Source organism: Musa acuminata, chromosome BXJ3-2 (genome assembly GCF_036884655.1).
Source record: "Musa acuminata AAA Group cultivar baxijiao chromosome BXJ3-2, Cavendish_Baxijiao_AAA, whole genome shotgun sequence".
Taxonomy (NCBI): Eukaryota; Viridiplantae; Streptophyta; class Magnoliopsida; order Zingiberales; family Musaceae; genus Musa; species Musa acuminata.
In genome coordinates, this window is record NC_088350.1 from 18,759,937 (window position 1) to 18,775,839 (window position 15,903).

Below are 15,903 nucleotides of genomic sequence, written 5' to 3' on the forward strand. Positions count from 1 at the left end.
AGGTGGGCTTTATCAGCCCACAGCCCATCCTTTTGGCTTAACCTTAAATCAAAGTTAAAGGGGTGCAAGGGCTACATTTTTTAGTGCATAAATAGGACAACAACGAGGGCAGTAGAGGAGATCTTTGTAGTAGTAAAAAGGAGGAGAAAAAGATAGAAATCCAAAGAGAAAGAAAGAGAAGAAAACAAGGATAATGCAAAGAGAATGTTCTCAATCATCCAGCAGTTTTCTCATCTCAAGTTAGATCAATTCTATAGTAGATTCTTACTGTAATTACTTGGGGAGAATTAGGGAGGCTTTAGAATTTTGTGCATAGTGATGTGATCATTGTATCCCAGTTATTCTCTTGTGATTGTTGCTAAGGTTTTGGGCAGGAGATTAAGATTTGTATATTCATTATTTTTATAGTGGATTATCTCTAGTTTGTCCCATGATTTTTACCTTCACATTGCAGGGATTTTTCATATATTTTGATGTTCGATTTGATTATAATTCCATTTAATTTCACCACATGTTATGATATATTAGTATTTATTTATATAAAAAAAATTATTTCTCTTTATATCCCATGTCAGTTAGATTATTAAGTGTGGTTCATATAAAATGCAAGGATATGTTGCCTGATTAGACGTCAAATCATATTATAGAGATTTTTCCCAAAAGGAATAAATTTTTTTAGGTAATTTTGATTTCATTTCCTTCTTTAGTTTCTTTCATTATAGTTAATGTAATTGGTCATTGTTAACCTTATTACAGAACATTATAACTGAGCTCCTATAACCCTATTTAAAAACACTATAACCACCAAGATTCACTCAAAAAGCATTATGTAAATACTTTTAGGTATGGTCTTATTTAATCCGGTCCTTTCAACGGCCCTGATGTCACCTTCCTCTCGTAATCGACGGTCCAGGATGGCCTCGATACCGAGCCGATCTAAGACGGTCACTCGCAACGCGAACGGAAGCAGAAGATGACGTGGACGCTAATCGGACGTCAACGACTGGTTATTGACCAGATCCGCGTTCAACCGGCGTCGAGGGTGAAACGGAGATTTCCTTGTCGATGCCAAAACGAAGAAAAGATTCCCCAGAAATGGCTGCGATAATTACGGTAGAAAAAAATGAGAAAGATATTTCCACCGTGATCTCAAATTACGAAAAACCCCCGAAGCTACGGAGGGAGCAACTTCAGTCGTTCGATCAAAATCAAACGGTACGGATCATCGTTAAGTTCGTGGAACCAGACGACGCGTGACGCGTATGCGGCGGACCACAACAAGATGCCGACTCCAATTGACTAATACCTTCTGTCACCCGTTAGCACGTCACACCGATGTCTACCCACGTGCATACTGGAGACTTGCGCAGGGCCCGCCGCGGACGACGGAAGCGCTTGCATGTTAAATGGCCTATTGCCCCTTAAATTTTTTTAGACCGTTGGACCCAAGAGATGGAGCAATTGCAGCTGACCGATCAAAATCTGACGGCCGAGTCCGACGTCAGGTTTCCTGAAACGTGGGGAAAGCATGACGCGTACTCGGCGACCATGGCGGGACGGGCCCTCAAACAAGCACTACTTTTTCTGACCCTTGCATGTTTCACGCGCATTGATACTGACGTGACTATTGGAATCATACCCGGGGCCCGCTGCACTGTAGAATCTCTTACGCACTTTAACGTAGCGTGTCCCGCATGTGAGGAGGCCAAAAGCGTCATTCCGGGCGTGCTCGGGCGGCAAGTACGTAATTTTATAGATGTACAGGGGTGTTGTTGGAGGAGGAAGAGATAACGTCGGGTTATAACGACGTTTTATGTGGTGGAATCGATGGTCGCGAAGCCGAGGGCACATAACACCTGCGTTCTCTCTCCTCCTCTCGCCATTTTCTCCGTTGTTGCTTACAGATCTTTATTTTTTCTGCTATTGTGAGATCGGTCACGGAGGAGGCATGGCGGAGCAGCTTACCGACGACCAGATTGCCGAGTTCAAGGAGGCCTTCAGCTTGTTCGACAAGGACGGCGATGGTTAGATCCACTCGATGCCGTTTTGTTCCTTTGTCCTTTTATTTCCTATACATGTTCCACATCTTATGCCCCGCTGATCGTCTCTTGCCCCCTTTGAGCTATTTGGCATCGGATCTGATATTTAATTTGATGGTGAAGGACTTAATCTGTTTCTATTCTGCACACTTGGATTCGAAAGCATGCCATCTGGTTTTTTCATACGACTTTAAGTCTTCGAAGAGTGTTGTTTGATCTTCTTCTACGGAAGAGTGTATTTCACTTGAGATTTAAGTACGGCTGTATCACTTGAGATCTACATAAGTCTGGATTTTTTCGTCAAATACTTGCATTAAGAATTGCAGATAATTGATCAAAGCAATTTTGTCTCTCTCCTATCCGATATTACTAATGAGTATGTATTATTAGTTAACATCATGATTCCATTGTCACTTCTGTATTACTAATCGATACTTCTATTTAAGACCTTTTATTAGCTTTATAAGTCTTGGACTGAGATATCTTGGTGTCGATCATATTTTTTAAGTTGAAGAGGCATATGATGGAAAGGGCGCTAGGATTTGATTAGATCGTATTTTAATGAACTTTGTTTATAGACTTGGTCATTGTACCCCCAATTTGTGATGATGAATACATATATTGGGATTTTTGTGGTGTGAACAGGCTGGTCATTTTTCTTCCACAGAAACTGGGTTGCTAATGGAAGAGATTATATATTTAATAAACCAGTGTGTGGTATTAGCATATCAGACAATTTAAAGTGAAAGTATGGCTACCGAGCAACTTCAACCATATCAACAAAAAATGATCATGCAAAACCTGTTAGTGTCTCATAGTCTTTAATGAATGGATCATTCAAGAATTCAGTTGCGAATGATGAGTTACTGATAGATTGCTGCATTAACCATTTTGGACTTTTCTCGAAAATATTATTTAGGCACTCTCTAAACTTTAATGAGTGGATTTAGTGGATGAATCACCATGATGTGGCGAAAAACAAGGTATTTCAGCCCATTTGATGCACATGTTAAATTACTTGATTGAGCTATTTATTGTTGTAAATAAAAAGCATAGTATTAGAGTAGAATAAGATATGATCATGTACATCTTCAAATACATAATAGATATAGATCATTTGATGCTTTTAGTTTCAGTTTTATCAAAAGCAACATTTTAGGTGCCCAGAGATCTTGCTACAGCAACAATTTTGCCATTTGGCATATTCTCAAGGTGGTTTACTGCATGAGGCTCTTGTTTGTGCCTCACCATTACAACTAGAGAGGTTCTTTCAATGATAATAGTCTTGGTCAGTCAAATTGCAAATGAACAACCTTCCTGTTGTGTCAAGGTTTCCTTATGCGTGTTGGCATATATTGTAGAGCATAATTTTAATGATTTTAAGGAATTAATTATTTTACCTTATTTTTTAGTGTAGGGTTATTAGCAGGAACAACCTTCCTTTGATCTCATTTAGTCATTAGGGATAGAATTGGAGCATTAGTGTTCACAGGCTCAAACTAAAGTTGTTTGCTTATAGTGCAACAATTGTCTCTATTAACATTGCTCCCTAAATAGTATCTATTGATATTTGGACACTTCACAAATTCTCTTTAAACAATGGGTACTCTTTTTGATGTGTGCTATGATATGGCATGTAGTTAAACTATCAATTACGTTGATTACATGTGTATGTATTTTCTTTTCTCTATTTAATTGCACTTCTAGGTGTAGTATTAGCTATATCCAATAGGATTGTTGGAAAAATAACAGCGGGATTCAAAATTGATTTTATATTTTGTTTTATTCTCTTTTATATTCTTTTCCATGTTCACATTTTCTCAACTAAGTCCTTGGCAATGTGGCAATGTGTATGGGGGTTCCTCTTTGGTTGTGACATCCCCAGAATCAATTCCATAGGCGTACATGCATGATGCAGATCATGAAAGATCCTAACTGCTTCATGGCTTCTCCATTGAAATCTTGGTACATAACAAGACTCTATCCATCCTAGTGTTAATAGAGGGAGATGTATGCATAGAACTAAAATAAGTTATACTAATCTTTTTCAATACATTTTATTTCTTTAGATCCAATTTGCCTCTTTATTCTATGCTGTCTTCATTATTTGATCCATCCTACTTTTTATTTTGCTGGCGTTGGATGGCATTATCAATATCCTTCTTGATCATGATCATACGAGGACAACCCTAGTTGTATGTTAGGGTGATTTCTTGATGAAAGGCTATATGAAAGGCCGAGAATGCGACCTTAAAATGTATGTTATCAAAAATAATTTTTCTCAACTTCAATGAAAACATCTAATAAGTAACTAATGTGAGAAATTAAATTAGGAAGTTTAGAAGGGAGGGGTGTGTATGCTAGACATATTTCTGACCTTTTCTGAAGGCTTTTGTTGAAAATCGCCCTAAGATCCAATTGAGGTTGTTATGAACATGATCATATAGGAAGTTGAGTATTCGACCAGTACTAGTACAATAGAAAAGTAGAAAACAATGATTAATGAAGGCAATGGAGTAGAGAGGTGAGGTGGATTGAAAGAAGTGAAGTGGATCCAAAGAAAGTAATTTATTTTTATCTCTCTATATGGGAAAGTAGTGAAACAACCGTGACTTCTTCATGGTGTATAACTGTATATTATGTTTGTAAATGCCCAGTGTCTGTTTTGACACCATGACAACCAATGGTAAATCCTGTATACATAACCACATTGCTGAAAGCTTAGTTTATGAACATGAACATGAAATAAAAAGTATAAAGAAGATAAAGGGAAAAAAATCAATTTTGAGTTCTTCATGGTGCATATGGAGAGCTCAAAACTGATGGTGTATATCATGCACTCGCTATATGGAGAAGTCGTGAAACAACCATGAGCTCTTGATGGTGTATGTCATGCCCATAAACTCTAGTATTGGTTTTGAAGATGTGACAACCAATGGTAAATCCTGTGTACATTACCAAATGCCACATTTTCAGTAGTGATCATCTATAAACTCGCTCATACTGGAGAATCCTAAATAAGTTCTAACCAAGGTCTGTCATATCGAAGCGTACCGCTCGTACTAGGCAGTACATACCGGTCCGACAGGTTACCGGTACGCGGACCGCCCGGTACCGCTACAGTACTACAGTACTATACTGTAGCACCGCTATAGTACTACAGTATTATACTGTAACACTGCTACAGTACTACAGTACTATACTGTAACACTGCTACAGTATAAAAAGGTATAAAATTGTTTGGTACACTAGGGTGTACCGCTCGGTACTCCCTGATGTACCGCCCGGTATATTGGTACCATACCGTACCGAGCCCGGGTCGAAACGTCGGTACGGTACGGTACGGTGAACCTTGGTTCTAACATAAGATAGAAAAATATTTGAATAAGAATCCAACTATCTAATTGATTTTTAGATGGCCACTCAATCTTAGTGTCTATAAGTTTTTATATCTGTCATACCTTGACAATCACAACAAACATGGATAGGAATAATAGGAGATGAGAGCAATGGAAGCATACAAACCAAATTCAAAATGGATGGTGTTATGATTTCAGCTTTCATAGTACTCCTAGTTTGTTTAGAAGATTGACATGATAATATTATCGTTAATGATGATACACAGCAAAAATTTGATATAATTTTCAATGAATTAGAGATCCAGTTAACATCATTCTAACATTTATTACTCAAGGTTTATCCATTTATTACTCAATGGTACCTAATTTTAAGATTCATTATAGGGCATTGCAGTGTGTCATACTATGATTACTAGTATATTTACTAAAATATTAAAATATCTCAAGAGATTTTTGGTCTAGTCCTATGTCAAAAATAAAGATGAGATCATATGATTATTGAGTATTTCTCTTGCTTCACTATTTTAAATATAATAAAAGATCCTATGATTATAAAGTATTTCTCATGTTCTACAGGGTTGCTTTTGTTCTTAGATCATAAGGAATAGACACAGATGGAAAATACACAATTATAATGAGATGACGATGTAGAATTAAAAAGATTTTGGGATCTTTATTCCTATAATAACACTAAAATTTCTTCATGCAAAATAGTGGATAAAAAGGATTTGATTTCAATGATTAGATCAATTGAAAGCAAAGAGAGAATATTATCCTTATATTCTTTATTTTTTTAACAACAAAGATAATGATTAGATTCACTGTATCATTCAAAAGAGAGGATCACATGGTCAAATTTTTTAATGTCATTGTTTGGATTATTTGCTTTAGTCCATATTAGAGTGAAATTAGCCCACACACTTTTCCTTCTTTTCGAAGCATGAAGAAGCTTTTTTAGTTGATCCTGTAGGTATATTCTTCTCAATCGCCATGGAGGAAAACAATATTCACATCAATTTAATAAAAAACTTGTGTATGAAAGCAAAACCAAAACAGGCTTAGATGGTGATAATTATACTTCAGTCTTAGTATCGAAATAAATAGCTATTTCTCTGTCCAAAATTTTGTGCTACAAGGCTTCTATTTTTTACAGAACCATTAATCTTGATCTTTTTTCAGATCCAGCTGCAACGTAGTGGGTTGTTTTCAAGAGACAAATTGGTGAGAATGCTAGTATGACTGTTGATAATAAAGGATTTATAAGAGTAGAAGAAGTTGTCGCTGAAATCATTTGTAGGAATTCTAAATTTGAATGGAAAGATATTTAAATTTTGTTTTACTAGCAAGTATAAACAAGTTCCTTCCAAAATGAAGGATTTAGAGTTTATACAGCTTTTTATAAATGAACTTGGTATTACCAAAGGGATTTAGACGATTAGTAGTAGGAAAAATGTGGCTTCAATCATTTGTAAGAATTATTGATCTGAATGGAAAGATGCATTTTCAGATCCAAGTTTACAACAAGGAATTGTCATTATTTAGGAAATATCCTACAAAGACAATGTTTACATTTTTAGGATTATCTCCTGGAAACCAACTTTTGCTAAACACCCCAGATTGGGAAGTAATCAAACATTGGTTTGTGTTCCTTCTCACAAGGAGTTCTTTGTACAGTGGAAGTATCTGGTTAACCATATACCACAAGTTCTGTTGTATTCCTGTAATAAACGGCATTAATCAAATCTAAGAGGGTTTTTGTCTTTCCATCAGCTACACTGTTATATTAACACCTTAGAAATTTTATGATAACCATCTTCTTGGGCTTTGTGAATGTTCCTAACAGTCTTATATTTCCATATATTCCATAAAGATCATCAAAACCTACAAAGTTTTTCAACTTCTCTGGGAGACATGTCAGAGAATCTGAGGCTTTTGCAGGATCAGCAAAATTTGATTTAGAGGAAGAATTTAAGAAAGGGGAAACTTTCCCATAGCTGAGATTAAGCCTAGAGTAATCAGCTAGACTTCTAGTTCTTCTTGCCATCAGGAGTAACCAAAGAACTATCATCACCCTTTAAAGATTTATTATGGTGTTTTTTCAAGGCAATCAGATGTCACAATGAATTATTATTTATAATGTCTTCTTAAATAAGATAGAATTCAAAATTTTGATATTTGTTAAAAATAAATCAAGGATACATGAAGTTTAGGGACATTAAAATAAAAAATATAGTATAGAAAATTGCTATTTTGAAAGCAATCTGTATTAATTTGCAAAAGTGTATAAAAAATTGTAATTACAAACTTCAGCACTACTATTAGAAATTAATGTATTAAATTAAAACCATTGTAGGTTCTTAGCTCAAATGTTAATTTGTTAGAAGCGAATTAACCTTTTCTTAGTAAAGCAACAGAAGACTGCCGCAATGGACATTACAGATAAGAAAACACTGTTAAAAAGAGTAAACAGGAAACATTATAGTGTTAAGAATATTGAATAATGTTGCAAAATCTGTATAATAGCACTGTTATTAAAACAGTTTTTATAAATTATGCTGAGTGATGGCAACCATCCTCTGTTGGGGATTTTCCTGTGTGCCTTTGATCTCTTTTAGTCACCAGGGAGAGAACTGGAACATTAATGTTTCTGTGAACGATGCCTCAAACAAAAGCTGTTTGCTATTGTAGTGGTACTTGGATACTTGGCAATGGTGGGTACTCTTTCTGATGTGCACTACAATAATGCCCATAGTGAACTATTTATTTAATTGATTATTTGTGGTGCACTTCAATTTTTGGTTTAATTGCAATAATTTCAATTCTAGACAGAGATGGCATTGGCTTTCATCTATAGGATTGTTTGCTTCATGTTTAAGTATTATATAAAATCCTGTAATGGGAAAAGAAAGGTTATTTTGGACGGAACTCAATGGCATACCTGAGTAGAATTTTTTAAGTGCAATTTTTGTTTGTAATTCCAACAGGTTGTATCACAACAAAGGAGCTTGGAACGGTGATGCGTTCTTTGGGTCAGAATCCTACAGAAGCAGAGCTGCAAGACATGATAAATGAGGTTGACGCTGATGGCAATGGAACAATCGACTTTCCAGAGTTTCTTAATCTGATGGCTCGCAAGATGAAGGATACTGATTCAGAGGAGGAACTAAAGGAAGCGTTCCGAGTGTTTGACAAGGACCAGAACGGTTTCATCTCAGCTGCAGAACTCCGCCATGTCATGACCAACCTTGGAGAGAAGCTTACTGATGAGGAAGTTGATGAAATGATTCGTGAAGCAGATGTCGATGGCGACGGCCAGATCAACTATGAGGAATTCGTTAAAATCATGATGGCCAAGTGAATGAGGTTGTAAAATGCCATTCTAATTCCTCACCTAGTAGTTAGTTATCTGAAGAGTTGTAGTTGTGGTTGCGCTCTATCAGTTGTGTAAACCGCCCACTAGTTTTCTATTTGTGTTTGGTATTTGGTTGGAACTACATGCACTCTTTCCTTTTTTGCAGCCTTTGTTCCAGCCAGTTGTAAGATTGGAGCAATGGAGATTACGTATATGTTGCTTATTCTAAAGCAGGTATTCATTACTCATTAGTATGTTAAAGTTGTTTCATCCTATTGTCCTCTCCGGGGATTAAATTATAATTGACAATATTTATTCTGTGTCTATATATTGTAAAAAATTATTGAAAAAATTGATTCCTGACAAGATATCAAGTTAAGTTGATCACTACCGACAAGGATCAACATCTTGGAGTTGTGATCTGCACAATACCTTGTGAATTGATCTATTAGCTTGGTAGATCAGAAAGTCCTATTTACTCCTGTGATCATCAACCACTTCCAATAGGGAACTAAATAAGAGTCTCTCTAAAACTAAATAAGAGTATCCCCGGTTTCTGCTGATGTGGAACTAAATAAGAGTATTGCAGAATAAGAGCTCATACCTTGCAAAGATTCTCATTAGAATTCCACCCTTTCAGAATTACCATTTAAACATCATTCAGTAGATCACCGAGCTGGTAAACTTTGTCCAACAAAAACACTGATCCTGAGCCAATTATTGATACAATCTGAATGGAAATAGTGGTTGTAGGAAAGTGAGTGAAGATAAAAATAAGATACCATTTCAAGATAAATAATTTCAGCACCAACCTCGTCAAATTTCAGTATAGAAAAACTATTATAACACGAAGAGCTCGGATATAAAAACCAACCTATTGAAAGTATATGTAATGAATTTACTATAATCGATATAAGATAATACAAGCTAGGGTTTATCATAACCTAAATGCTAGCAGGGGACAGCTCATGAGAACATAAATGTAGTCACTATGTCCAGAGAAATTTTAGTAAGAACAATCCCCACCTTTCATTTTATTACCCATCGTATCAGGGGTTTGTAGAGTCATGCGGATGGATGTCTTCTCTTTATACATCTTTCATATCACTTTAGACTCCTTCAAACCATTTAACCAACGAGTCAAATCCGTTCAAGTCTCTGTTATATTAATAACCTTTTTACAAAGAAAGAAAGAAAGAATCTTTAAGAATTTATATTCATATAAAAAGGAAAAATGTAAAAAAAATAAAATCGAATCTAAATTGAACAATGATAGTGATATAACAATTTGGGTATATCACAAAAGTATAATGAAGAATTAAAAATAGAAATCAATTTCAAACAAATTTATTATGAGTTTTGAGTAAAACAAAAAGAACTTTTTGTTATATATTTTTATATAACTATGGAGAACATTAAAATATATATATATATATATATATATATATATATATATATATATATATATATATATATATATATATATTGCAGATCTACTTAGTAGTATTATATCGCTTCGGATGCCTTGTCAACTTAATAATTTGATTGATACGACATGTGATTATACTAAATGTAATGCCTAATAATTTGATTGACTCTTCATATTCAAGTAAATCCAATAATCCCTTATAATTATTGTACCAACTAAACAGCCACTTACTTCTATTCTGAAAATAATTATAAAAAGTCATCATCACTCAACAATATCTTGTAACGAAGGCTTCCACAATCAAAATCTACCTTAAAAATATTTATATTTCATTTAATCTAATAACATAGGTCTTTTAATGAGACGCCATCTATAATTCGTAGACTTAAAATTGTTTGATCTTGTATGGCCACCAAATCTCAATTTGGGTAAGACAGAAATCTTCATTAGAATCTAATCCGACCCACCAATTAGCCCAAGTCTCTCGGACTTGAGCCATCGCTATATCACCATTATTGTATTGACGCCAAATCACAGCAGATCTCCCCACCCCTCTCTCTCTCTCTCTCTCTCTCTCTCTCTCTCTGCCTATTCATACGAAACATCAAATATTTACATCATCCCTCACGTCAGCCACTGAAAAGATCCGCGTCGGGGTGTTGGGTCAAGTCAACAACTATTAATTAGTAGATGTGGCTGCTAGTTTGATGGTCACAACTCTTAGCTTGATGGTCAACCAGATAGTATAATTTATACCGAAGGTTAAATTTAATATCAATCATAGTGTTTGAATCTCAAGCATAATTAATATGCCAATAGAATATAAATAATATATATTATTGTTACTTAGTGATATTAATTATGATATCTATGTTTCATAAATATTATTTTATGTTTGTATTTTTTACTTCTAAAGTATTTTTTAAATATCTTATTTTTAATATTCTATGAAATATTGATGTATATATAAACAGTACTTTAAGCATAGTACAATAAATCTAGTGGACTTGAATATGATGTTAAGTAATGATAATAAGCATACATATAGTGATTAGAAGTTACAATTAAATCTTAGTCAACCTTAAATGAATCTCAAGGTTTGAATGAATTTGACCATTATTAACATAAGAAAGCTTAAGTCTTAATATTATGTAGATGGCGAATCATAAGCTACTCAAGCATGGATGAAATAATAAAAAATTAAATAGATAAACAAATCAAAGAGGAGTTTTATATTAAATATTAAGATATATAAGTAAGATTGATCAAACCAAATTAAACTTAATTGAAGTTACTATAATATTAAAATTATATTAATAAAAAATTTAAAATAAAACCTAGTGGGATTAAACCCAAGGCCTCAAGGTAATATTTTAAGCATCTCTATCTTCTTTTGGCCTCATCCTCTTTATCAATCTAATAATTCATGATAATTTTTTTTTTTTTTCAACAAACCCCAATTCTAAGGATCATTCAGGTAAGAAAACCCTAATTCTTCTCTTGTTATACCTATATTTTAGTTTTATAAATTATAGACTAATATTTTCAACTACTTTTGAGTAACATAGACTTCAATTTTTTTTTTTTTCGTTTATATTTTGTATGAATCTCTTATGATTCTAAGGCCTCTAGTATAACTTTAGCCTAAGATTAGTGTATAGAGTTATTATTGTAATATCTTATTTACGATAATAAGTTCTATTTGAGCTTGTTAGAATTCTAAATATAATAAGTTCTATTTGAGCTTAGAAAAGAATATTTACAACTCTTTTTTATAAGTAATCCTCACACCTCCCTTAGAATGACTTATAAGCTTAAGGAGGAAGGAACTCAATACTTTTAACAAAGTTTACATACTTCGATCATAAGTTTTTCATACTCTTTTCTTGGTATATCAAGCAATAATGAGTAGGGTATTTATAGGCCCCAAATGACTTCAAAAATAGAGCTAAAAAATCTCATCCATAGATTTTCGGGGTACTAAAAGTACTACTGCTTGATATAGCTTGGGAGATCGGGCTCTAGCAGTACCACCGCTTGCTTGGGCAGTACCACTATCTAACACAGCCTAGAAGACTATGTTCTAAAGGTGCTACCACTAGTTTAGGTGGTACCACTGCTAGTCTGGGTGGCATTACTGCCTGACACTAGCGGTACTATCGTCAGGTTTATTAGAAACATGCACTCCATACTTTCCAACTCATAAGTGGTTTCACTGCTTGGCCTGGTGGTGCCACCGCCTAACTCAACTTTAAGTTACTGAATTGACCTTCCAATAGGTCTAATTCAATCTTAATTTAGGTCTAATGGGTCCTTAATTAAGTTGATATGGTTATATGCAAAACTAATTCAATTAAACTTTAAACTACTTAGGAAACTTTATACACAAACGATTACAATAATAAATCCTATATTGTTCATGTTAGAAAATATGAGATGACCTTACATGCACAATGGAAGAATTGAAAATAAAAAACCTAGAATTTTATGCAGAAAAGAAGATTTTATCGTTATGCGAAGATTGGTACGCAAAAACCTGCAAAACCAAAAATACCACGCGTGTTAAGGGATGTATATTACAAAGGGAGATCATATATTCTAAAAATCTATAGATATATGAGAAAGGATGAAGAAGGTCAATTGTCCTCCTCTCTAGTAGTGATCCATATGGTAGGAGCTGTGAAGATGCTCCTTAAATCGTTGCTCAAATCTTCTCGTTGTGTACTGTATGTAATCAAGAAGGTTCCGACCCTTCTTATTGTTCATATGCCCCAAATATGTGTTATTGGCTAAGGAGGAGAGGGGGAAGGAGAATCAGAGGTGGCAACTAAAAATGATCTTACTTATGGTCCTTTGGTTCCCTCCTATTTATAGAGACATCTTATGAACTTAACCCTAATGGATCATGCCCTATTGGGTATTGGATCTCCATCTAACTACCCAAGCCTCTTAGATTAGTAGATATCTACCCAATAATCTTTTATTGGCTCTTATTGGATCTTATCCACAAGATCCAATAATTTAGGGGCTTAGTGGATATCCAATAAGATAGGGGTTTCAACGGATATCTCATATTCAAACCTCTACTCATCGTAACACCTACCATATGTGTGTGACTCTTTAGGCTCAATATCGAGCTGGTCATGAGTCATACATATCAGAACTCATTTTAGCTCAGTAAATTATTATCTCCATAATAAGATAATAATTCACTTGACTCATCAACTATGAACATACTAGGCCACTATGTTGCAATCCCTAGATGATACAAAAGAATTATGATAAAAATATCTTGTATGCATATATATGATGACTTACGGTATGAAAGTACACATATTTTCTAACATATGGTGTGAGAGTATACAAATATGTTCAAATGTACGATGCATGTATACGCTGTGACGTATAGTGTAGGAGTGCATATATATATTATGACGTACAATATGAGAATACACGTATATATTATTATGTGCAGTGTAAGAGTACACACATGTATTATGATGTATGATGTAGAAGTGCACGTATTTATTATGATATGTAGTGTGGGAGTGTACGTATATATTATGACATACGGTGTAGGGATACATGTATATATGACGATAACTTATAGTGTGGGAGTGCACATATATTTTCTGATATAGAATATAGAAATCCATGAATATACTATGTATGGGTATTTTTTATATATAATTTTTAAATATATTATTTGTATGTGTGTTTTTCTTTTGGTTAGAAATTATAGTTATGTATAGATGTCAAAAACACTATGTACAAGGAAAACTTTATCATTTTATTTAGTAAATTAGCTTACTTTAAATCCATGATTACCTACTTTTTCATGATACTCTTTTCAATAATAGTATCAAAAATAAAAAAATAATATCTTATTGATAGAAGATAAGATTTTTCCAACTATACGAGGAAATCTTTCTATTATGTTGAGGAAAATTATAAATAGGAGAGGACATGTTAATGTATTTAAACTTTTTCACTTCTCCAATAAAGTTTCTTCAATAATTATTCTTATCTTCTATATCTTCTATTATTTTCATCGCTTACTTTAGTCATACATAGGGTATGTGTAAATTTTAATCTATCAATTTAAGTATCGAACATCCTCCAAAAATACTTTATGATAAAAATCGGTGTTTCGACTCTAAACGGAACTTAACTCTCTCATCTTGAGTTGAAGATCAATAACTGATATTATTAACATTGACAATTTTGGGGCTGTTTCTTTGCAAATTGAGAATCTTTTCCATCAAGCTGTGAATCGTTTCATTGAGGGAGAGATCCACTTTGATGAGGTAGCCAATGGTTGTTCCATAAATATGTCAATAAATAACATGATTTGAAGACTCATATTTCTACAAACACAGGTAGAACACTTAACTGATCATATTTCTCACGTTAACTCATCACATTTATGTTGTCGGAACGACAAAAAGGAACTTACCAACAGTACTATAAAAGGGAGAAACAAATAGTAGGAACTGCAAGGCTTGTTAGCGTGATCAGCAACGTCCGAATAGCGTCAGACGTCTAAAGAAGCTATCTCCTCTACATGACACCCCACGAATCCAGCGTAGGGAAGGCCGGGAGTAGTGGATCGAAGTCGAAGTCCGGCGCGTAGGCAGGTGGTGGTGAACCGGACGAGAAGCCCCCGCTCGGGATCCCGACCGCGCCCGTATCCAGAAAAGACACCGAGGTGTCGAGCGTGGGCAGGCGGATCTGTTGCAGGGCCGCCCGGTCGCCCGCCGCGGACCGTACCGGCTCGGGCTTCACCAGTGGCTCCCCCGCGAGACGGAACCCCGTCGCCCGCTGCACCACCTCCTGGAAGTCGATCGGGTCGGCGGAGATGTAGGTGGTGGCCGACCGCTTCGACGCGTGCGACTTCCTCTTCGAGACCCGCCCCTGCAGGGCCGGGCCGAGGGCATTCCGCCGGCGAAGGGTGGCGTCTCCGGACGCAGAGGAGCAAGAGGGGGGAGTGAATTGGTGCTGGAGGAGGAGGAGAGGGGAGGAAAGGGTGTCGGCGGAGGCGGCGGAGGAGGAGGAGGATGAGGTGGTGGTGTCGGAGAGGGAGATCTGGAGGGCCATGGCGACGGCCGCGTTCTCGCGGGCAGAGACCTCGCTGATCCACGCCGATTCCGAGTTGTACACCCACGGATCGAGCACCGAGCAGTTGTCCGCCATATCCCTCAGCGGATTCGAGGATCGAGAAGGGCGATCGATTGGGATTGGAGCTCAGAAGGGAGTGAAGGCGAATGGTGAGAGGCACGGAGGACGCGAGCAACGGGGGGAAGTCGTCGAAGCTTCTTAAAGAGGCGGTGGCGAGAGAAACCGCGTTCCTCGTGCCACGTCACACATTCGATTCCGATTAACCGCGGTCTGGTCGGAGAGGGCGCGGGGGGAGAACAGGTCGTTGACCGTCAACCCGCGGCGGCATCTCCCACGATGTCATTGGGCTTGCGTGACTATCCGCGTAAACAGCAGCCACGTAGACTTCGTTCGGATCGAGACACGTGCGACGTGTCAAGGGAGGACGCCGTCCAAGTTTTGTTGTGCTTTTGCATGGGCGGCCCATCACCATGATTAGGAACGATTTGAAGCCGTCCGATTTGTAGTCAACGGCAACCGTCGTCCGCTGCTTCACAGATTCCGGAAACGGAAGCCTGAAGTGGAAACATGCCCGATGACAAAAGAAAATGCCTCGTACCAGGGGTG

At 36.2% G+C, this 15,903-nt stretch overlaps 2 protein-coding genes across 2 annotated transcripts; one reads left to right on the forward strand and one right to left on the reverse strand.

Moving 5' to 3' along the window:
* Positions 1 to 1,824: 1,824 nt before the first annotated feature.
* On the forward strand, positions 1,825 to 8,892 carry LOC135631922 (calmodulin-1-like). Its single transcript, XM_065140046.1, has 2 exons — positions 1,825 to 2,024; positions 8,383 to 8,892. Exons 1-2 carry the CDS (start codon positions 1,949 to 1,951, stop codon positions 8,754 to 8,756), a joined length of 450 nt encoding a protein of 149 aa, XP_064996118.1. The 5' UTR covers positions 1,825 to 1,948; the 3' UTR covers positions 8,757 to 8,892.
* A 5,651-nt stretch (positions 8,893 to 14,543) lies between these two features.
* On the reverse strand, positions 14,544 to 15,478 carry LOC103968921 (calmodulin-binding protein 25-like). The gene has a single exon (XM_009382283.3). The coding sequence runs from the start codon at positions 15,370 to 15,372 to the stop codon at positions 14,740 to 14,742; it is 633 nt and encodes a 210-aa protein (XP_009380558.2). The 5' UTR covers positions 15,373 to 15,478; the 3' UTR covers positions 14,544 to 14,739.
* Positions 15,479 to 15,903: the final 425 nt, after the last annotated feature.

Coding starts and splice junctions, on each gene's coding strand:
- LOC103968921 (XM_009382283.3), bottom strand. CDS start 15,372: ATGGCGGACAACTGCTCGGTGCTCGATCCGTGGGTGTACAACTCGGAA.
- LOC135631922 (XM_065140046.1), top strand. CDS start 1,949: ATGGCGGAGCAGCTTACCGACGACCAGATTGCCGAGTTCAAGGAGGCC. Junction 2,025..8,382: donor GTTCGACAAGGACGGCGATG/GTTAGATCCACT, acceptor TAATTCCAACAG/GTTGTATCACAACAAAGGAG.